At 37.7% G+C, this 8,820-nt stretch overlaps 1 protein-coding gene across 1 annotated transcript; it reads right to left on the bottom strand.

The window, feature by feature from the left end:
- LEPROTL1 (leptin receptor overlapping transcript like 1) lies at positions 1–8,820 on the bottom strand. The gene is made up of 4 exons (XM_048846869.2): positions 8,704–8,820; positions 5,484–5,562; positions 3,515–3,701; positions 1–2,453 (listed from the first exon to the last, which is right to left on the bottom strand). The coding sequence occupies exons 1-4, from the start codon at positions 8,717–8,719 to the stop codon at positions 2,337–2,339; spliced, it is 399 nt and encodes a 132-aa protein (XP_048702826.1). The 5' UTR covers positions 8,720–8,820; the 3' UTR covers positions 1–2,336.

Here is an 8,820-nt window from a genome sequence, read left to right on the forward strand (position 1 = left end):
TGATATTTAAAATGTTTATTGTTTCATCATTAAAAGTTCTCTATAGAAGGATGGCAATGCTATTTCAGTGCATATTATATGGAAAAATCATACCTCTCAAGTGTCTAGCCTAGAAACCAGAGACAGCACTATGTCTAATTAGTGTGCAAGGTCAAGAACACAATGCTGTCAATGCAAATATACAGAAAAATACACAGCTATTAAATATAAAAAATTCTGTGGTCAAGTGGAAGAGTAACAGGGTATTACAATGACAACTAGGAAAGCAATGTGGGTATGGGAAAAACAGAACTCATTTCTTGGGCAATTGACTGGGACAGGTCAAAAAAATTCAAGAATCTGGCAGGAGCTGTCAAAGTCACAAGTGCTACCTTTTGTGTGAAGGCAAGTACTATCCTTAGCCACTGGTTTAGAAGATTTTCAAAAGCATGGACAAGTGCCACTGAAAGTCAATGAGACATGCTTCTAACTCACTTAGGCACTTTTGAAAATTTCCACCTTACTCAGCAGATTCTTCTGTTACATGTCTTTACAGGTGGCTGAAATGCTATCTGCTAAAGACTCACTTTCTGCACACCTATGACTTTATTCTTCAGTTCCTTTATAGCTATGGAGAATATTGCTCAAAGCCACAACATTGTGTGGCTTTAGTAGACTGACAGATAGCTGTACACACTAGACTAAGTATCTTGAACATACAATATCACATATATAACTATCAGACTTGAAATAGTTTTATAGTTAGTTTACATCCGTGTAAATAAAATAATCCCCTTTCAAACAAGATAAGACAAGATCCACTTACTCTGTGCTTTTTTATACTGAAGCACTGGTCATTAAGACCTAAGTAATCAATTTTTATCATGCCTGCACAGTTAGCTTTCTAATCTTCATTTTAAAAAAAGTTGAATAAAAATAGATTAAGAAGTATTTTTGGTCAGCTTTATTGATGCATCTAATACAATCAAGCCTGGCTAATCTGCATTAATCCACTGTCTACCACGATGAATGTCTAATAAATAGGATTTGCTTCAATTAAAAACAGACAACTGAGAGGTATGCAGAAAACTTGTCTTAAATATTGTAAATTACAGGTGATATAGCCTTATGGAACAAGAACTACAATTATTACAGATAACATTACTGTTAACAGATAATGCATGAACTGAAAGACTGACAGTCACTAGGAAATCATTTCAGTCAAAGACTTGCAAAAAAGTTGTGCTTTGACGGTACTGTATATTCATATAGCAATCAATTTTCTTACACAAGTTAAATACCTATGATTTAAGTGTTAGTCTACATTTGAAAAGCCATTTTACTCAATATATACTATGTATAAAATAAATTTAAAAAGGGAAGCGGGGAAAATATTTTGTATCCACTGCAAAAAAAAAAAAAAAAAACCACAAAAACACACATCAGTAGTTCCATAAATGAACATTTTACCTCCCTTTGGTAAAATGTGAAAAGTTGACATAAGACCAAAAACATACAATACTTATAAATAGAAACATTTCAACACAGATTTTTTGAAAAATGGAATTAGATGTCAGTTTTCTTTTCTCAACAATGCAATTTAAATTTTGCATTTTATAGCATCAATAAACTTACAGATAAGAGATTTGCATGTCACACCCATACAAGAGTTGAGAACAAAAAGGGGGAAGTACTCCTTTAAGGGTGTTAAAAACATAGGAATCAGATCCCAGAAAATAATTACCTGCTTATTGGCAGAAGCCCCATCCCCAAGCCAGTGACATCAATACTTCAGTCATAGTGAGGTATGAACAGAAAAAGTCTACAACTGGTACTCCCACCCATTATGCATACCCCCACCCCCATACACATTTGCTTATTGACAATGCTGTCGTTTGGGCAGTAAAATTGCTTACTTTGTCTCCTTTGTACATCATATTTTAGTCACCATGGTCAAGAAAAAAAAGATACATTTCATCTTTTAACTCAATATTACTGTTGCTCTTTTTAAAAAAAAAAACTTTCAATGGAACCATTTAAAAATTCTTGTTCCAGCATTTATATGTAGCATAAATACAAAAACAGAATGGAACCAACAATTACAATTTTTAAAGTGAGATACTAAACATATTTAGATAAAAGGAAGTGAACACAGTGTCTTTTTCCAAACAATAGAAACCTTGAAATCCATCAGCAAGTCAGTCAAGATAGTACACTTACAATAAACAAGGTGAAAAGGAGGATCTAAAATACACCCAAGGTTTGCTATGCTATTTCTCCTTATTGCCCTTTCTCTCATTTGTATGGATGGCCACTGAATGACAAGATGTCTATGACAGTTCTGTACTAAACTCCTTTCACCACTGCTGCCAGCTGAAGTCGTCATTGCTGCCAAAGACCAAGAAAAATCCTAGGATAGTAGCAAAGATGACAGTATTCCCTGTGAGGACGAGTGCACATGCTCCCCACAAAATCTGTGGATAAGGGAAATTTAGTTACATATACAGAGAAACAGACAGCAGAAGCAACCAAATGAGACAAAAATGAGTATGCAAAGTTACTGAACGTGGTCTGAAGTGTAACAAGTCACTGATGCAAGGACAAGTTTGTATATTATGATTTGAAATTAAACCACAAAGCCCAGGTACATGTTTTAACAATTCTCTCACAGTTGGTCCGGCACCAGAGCAGCTCCCCACACTGCTAGCAATGGAGGAAGTGCTAGAGTACAGGCACAGCTGCTTTTCACCACCATGTCATCTAGACCTGCTCCAAGCAGGGTTAGATAACACAGTAAAACACGTCTGCTCTCAACCTACCCTTGTGCTTCTTTGGTTGCTAGCCCGAGTACCAGACTTGCCTAAACAGAGAATTATAGATGCAGCCCTCTAAAAAAAAAAAGTTATCTTGGTAACTAAGTGGGATTTTCAAAAGCCATATAAAGGAATTAGGTGTTCAGAATCCATTAAAAGTCAATAGAAGTTGGGCACCTGACTCCCTCAGGCACTTCTGAAAGCCACACTTCAGTTGGGAGGTTTCCCTCTAGGAAAGAACTTAAACAACAACTTTATTTTCTGATTTTCTCAATGGAATTAAAGCAGACTAGATATTCTTTTAAAAGGTGTAAGTGAAAGAATACAAAGCAGTACAGAGTGTTTTGAGGGACTGAAGAGAATTATACATGGATTAGAATGAGGGCCACTCATTTTTTCATCATTCTCTGACATCCTATATTTTTGTTTACTGAACCTAACAAAAAGAAGAAAGAGAAATAGCTGACTACCAAGGAACTATCATTTGTGTAATAGTTGGAAAGGGTCTCCAAATTATTTGGAACATTTCTAGTTTTGTTTCTGGGGGTAAGTTTTTATATTGCTGTTGTGTTATATATATTTTCATCTACTCAGGTACACTCTAAACATCTTAGTTTAAGTTATATTAAAATGTATCAGCAAAACTTTAAGCTTAGAGAGAGTATTACACAACATAGAATCATTTAGCAAAGAACATGTTCCCATATGGAAATATTACCAACCAGTTGTGCTCTGGCAAATACTATAGGTAGTCCAAATGCTGAGACAACAATGCCTGTTGTAAGAAATATTGCTAGTTCCTTGCAAGCATTACTTGTAGCATCTGTTTCATCTACTAATCTTCTTGCTATGCAGTATGGAATAGGAGAAAGGATGTAAAAAAACAGAACAAACAGTGGCCAGTATTGGCTGGGGAAAAGAAAAAAAGAGACAAGAGTTAATATTCCCATTTCTCCACAGTAAATACTTTATTGTTGCTTTTCCTGATATAAGATTATACTTTTATCCTACCACCCAGGAAACAGGAAAGTTTAAGAAGCCCCTACCACAGTGATTGCTGTACAAAGCATATTAAGAACTAGTCACTTGCCCCACTGCAAAGTTATAACCCTCTTTTAATCGATTTCCTATTCAGGCAAAACTTTAAGAATGGGGCATTCCAACATGAACTGACAGACATATTGGCTCCAGTTCATTGATGTGGGAAGTGAATTCCATAACCAAGATAGGCCCACTGATGAAAATGTTCTGGCAATAGCCCCAGATGTTCAAGCCTGGGGCTGATTCAGCTGACCTCAATGACAGTGGAGGAAAACAGGTTCAGAGGGAGTTCTCAGAAGGTTATAGAGAAAGATCTCAATCTGCTCCTCCCTTCGCTTCATGAACTTGTATTGAAACATTTAAAACAAAACACAAATCCAGCTATCATTACTAAAAATAATCAAGTGCCAAGATCTTTTAACATTTTAAATATCCAAGTGCACCAATGCCATTATGTAATCCATACATCCATACCATTTGGCAATAATGGTTTATTTTATTAACACTTAAACCGATATGGTTTCTTAAGCACATAATGAAGGGAAAGACATATCCATCCATGTTTTTCTGGGAGCCTCATTGCATCATTTAAGAGAACCAGATATGATCAACTCCACTCTGAATATTTTACCAACCAAGCCAAGCTTAATAGGACTTAAAAGCTGCCCATAAAAAAAATTATCTGTGGAAGGAGACAATTGTTCTCTACAGACATTTATAAAAAAAAAAGCAAAGCAATGGAATGAATGCCTCCATAATATTTTTAAGAACTTGGAAAATTAATACTTTGGCAGATATTTTAAGTTTAGCGTTCACTCAGTAAGAAGGGGTCATACAAAGTATATTTAGCACTACACCTGACATTTATCACACAGAAAGCAGGGAAAAGGACGCTACAGACCAAAACACAGACCCATGAGGACAACTTATCCCACAACAACAGTGCAAGATGTCATCCTACCTAGCAAGAGGTGTTTAGTATATTTTTTTCATTCTACCATAAGTTGAAAGAGCAGGACAATTTATCAAACAGACCTGGTATACAGAAGAAACGAGAAGGGCCTTCCCTTGGGCTAGATGGTCTACAAGCTTGTCTATCAGTGAATCGAGAGAGACAAGGTAGGTGAGGTAATATCTTTTATTGGACCAACTGTTGTTGGCAAGAGAGACCAAGAAGTTGGTCCAATAAAAGATATTACCTTTCCCTCCTTATCTCTCGAATATTCTGGGACCAACTCAGCTACAACACTGAATGTATCAACTATCCAACAGAGCTTGTTGGACAAAGTGGCCATCACACTGGCAATACATTTCTATTTCCCATTTCAATACATGCTAAAACCCTTGTCAATCGCAAGTACACAGAGGTTATAGGATAAAAGGAGTATTTGAGAAATATTTTTCTGATGCTTTCCTTAATGGTTTGTATTTAAGACTATCCTATTAATATTAGTTGATTTCCCTCTTCTGACCAGATAGCTGCGAACTAGTTCACAGGTGATCTTTGTTTTTTCCAACATTTTCAATCCATAATCAAAAAACTGCCTATAGGAACAGGCGAGTGTGCAGCAAAAGGATTTTCAGTACACTGGATCTGGAGGACAGACTATTCAGTAGTGAAAGGGCAAGAAGTCAAACTGTATACATTACCTATTGTACTGTGGAAGAGCACATCCAAGCATTAGGAACATTAGTCCAATTGCTCCTCCAAAGGACAAACTAATCAAAGCTGTAAGGAAAACAAATCAAGAACAGGATGGTCAGTTTGCTGGACCACATGGAACACTACTACACAATCTGAAAGCATTAACAATTTTTTTGGCTGTTGGCAAAGCTGAACAATATCTACACAAGTCAAGGGATTTATGTGGGAAGTATATTATGTGGGAAGTATATTATAACTGTTTATGTGGGATTTTAATGGGTATCATTGCGATAACAGCCTCCTCCTGCTGCATTAACAGACTTTCAAAGTCAAGGTGGAGGAGGGAATATCTTTTATTGGACCAACTTTTGTTGGGGAGAAAAACAAGCTTTTGAGCTTACAGAGTATCCTATAATATCCAAGTCAATTTTACTTTTATAAACATTTAAAACAGATCAATGGATGCTATTGCAGTAGATTGGGGTGAGCTGATCTCATTCCTCCCCAGCATTTGCTTGACAGAATACGCTGTAATTAAGGTTGCAAAACAGATTCAATAATAATCCTGTTTTTCACTTGCTCAAAAACTCCTTGGGGCTAGACAGAAGATTAATTTTTTTGCATGTTTGAAGGAAATCTATTCAACTACTTGAATTGTGAAAAACAAATGTGTCACACTAATAATGCAAATGGGCTGAACTTTGAAATGAGCCACAAATCATGCTTATTGAATGGAATATTCCATAATCAAGCTTGCAAAAAATACAACTGGACATATTTCTAAATTACTTGTATTCACTTAGCACAATAAGATTTTAGCAAAGAAGCCCAGCCTCCTTTGTATAAACTCACTGCCTTATACTTATTCATTGTTTAGTATCATAGGTCAGAGATTGATAATTGTTCACAAGGCTATGTTCTGAAACCTTCTCTTATGTGATTTTTTTTTAAAGTTATTCTGAAGTTATATTTGACTAAATTAGTGTCAAGTCACATGCAACATATACCTCAATTTTATTTCATGCTCCGAGATGTCCACGTTTATATAAAAATAAAGTATGGTAATTGCATCCACTAGAAATCTTTTTTTTTTTTAAATCAGAAAATAGAAGCTATTCCCATTGACTGATGTGAAAGTGTAATTGTTTTAAATCCTCATTTTACATCCTATCAAACAATGTCCTCTTAAAACTGCTCAGTTATTTACCAATGAAAATGTTAACTTGATATACAGCCAAATTAAAAGATTTAATTCTGAAAAGCATAGTAGCTGTAAAATTTAAAGTGCTACCATTTGTGTATTAAGTAGGATTCATTCAAATCTACTGAAACTCAAGTTCCCAGATTCTTTTCACTGATTCCAAGCCATTAGAGCATTATAAGCAAACATTTTATTTCTCATTTGTTTCATATTTAATTTAAGGAGATGTTTATTGGTATTACAGTAAAAGGTTCTGTACATTTGTATTTAACACTACACAAAAATGTAACTTTGGTTACAGGAACATTTATATTAAGCTTTAAAAGAAAGTCTATTTTAGATGAAGTTTTGAATGTAATTTAAAATGAGGCTTTCACCTCTTTGTTTGCTACATATTTTCACCTGTTAATACTTAAAGAACAAAGATGATGCAAGTGGGACTGTCATATCCACCTTGGGACTTTCTGAACCACAAGAGAGGTTGAGTCCCTTCAGGTAACTTCATGGGGTTACTTCATTTATTAATCCTATTCTGAGGAAAATGTGATTTAACTTTGGCAGTATGATTAAGCTAGCAAGGAGAATGAATAGAGGTTTCTCCTGAAGCTATGTGGTATATACATACCCATTTCCCAGTATAGATTCAGACAATAAAATTGAAGTGAACAGAGTTTTTGGAATTCTAAAGTATTGTAAGGTAATTGTAAAGTATTTTCCTTTCATATTTTTTAAAATGGATTATTCGGTTTGTTTATGGATTCCAAAGCCCAATGGAGCTAACAAAAACTCTGACCTCAAAGGACTCTGAATCAGGCCCTTCATTAATTTGACAGCATTTTGCCCATAGTACATTGTACTGTTTACCCCGTACACTCAGTCGGTTTCTTCTACGTATTTTCTCTTAAAATGACCCACATAAAATTATACAGCAAAAATCAGTGAGATCTCAGAAGCAGAGCTAGTACCTAAGGCTACTTCTAGCTTATTTCAAATTTTAAACAATCAAAGGAATTATTAATATAGAAATATGTTAAATTTCATGTTAAACCTGTTTCCCATTAAGTTATTGTGCTTTTGGTTCCATGTGTTCATTTTTATCTGAAAACATTTTGAGGCAAATGACAGATTTCAAGAAACTGAAGTCTTACCAATTCTTAACCAGCCAGCTGGCTTCACTGTAAATCTGTCTTTAAATAAAATCCTAAGATCAGAATTATTTAACTTCACAGATTCATAAAGGTATTCCCCAAGAGATTTCAGTCCATTTAAAGTTAGGATTTGTTTTATGAAAAATGTTACTGGAGATTCTAGTTGTATAGATACAATACAAATGAAGATTAGAGTAAATCTAGGATTTGAGGAGTCAGCTTGCCTGTAGCCAGAAGATGGCTTTCACTGGAAGAGCGAGGGAAAGCAAAAGTAATATTTCTTGCAGAATTTACTAGTTGTGGGTGTTTAAAATTTGACCTTCCACCCTCCTGTCTGCAAAGGCGCCCCCACGAACGAGAGCCAAGGGTAAACCAATCAAGTGCTGCAGGCCTAAGGCTTTGTTTTCACGTGGAAACAGCTACCTTGCAGTCAAACCCAAGGGGGGACAAGGTACGGGTGTGTTTGCTAGCCCCCGGCGGTGGGTACTGGGGTGGCCTGGATCAGCCACACGGAGGAAGAGACCACTCGGGCCTCCGGACCGTGTCTCCCCCGCAGAGAGCGCTCACCCCGAGAACCGCTCAGCGCGGCGCCCGGTCTCTCGCGGCTGCTCACGGCGCTGGGGGCGCAGGGCAGCTCTGACAGCCGTTTCCGCGCACCCGCGGCCCAGCCACTGCTCCCCGCCAGGGTGGAGGGCCCGACCCGAGGCTGCGGGAGACCGGCCCCGCACCGGGGAGCGAAGGCGCTGCCCCGGCGGCTCCCCCTCTACCTCGGGGCACGGGGTGTAGCTGGGACCTTGGGTCTCGGGGCACCCATCCGCCTCCGCTCCCTGATCCCTCCCAACGCCGAGCGCCAACAACCGCTCCTGCCCCCGGCACCTTTGATCCCGGCCATAGTGCCGCCGCCGCCGCTCCCCTCTGCGCACAGCCGCCCGCCGGCGCAGAGCAGGCCCGACCCCACCCCCGGAAGTGCGTATGCGGCGAGACAACACTTCC

This window comes from Caretta caretta, chromosome 4 (genome assembly GCF_965140235.1).
Source record: "Caretta caretta isolate rCarCar2 chromosome 4, rCarCar1.hap1, whole genome shotgun sequence".
Taxonomy (NCBI): Eukaryota; Metazoa; Chordata; order Testudines; family Cheloniidae; genus Caretta; species Caretta caretta.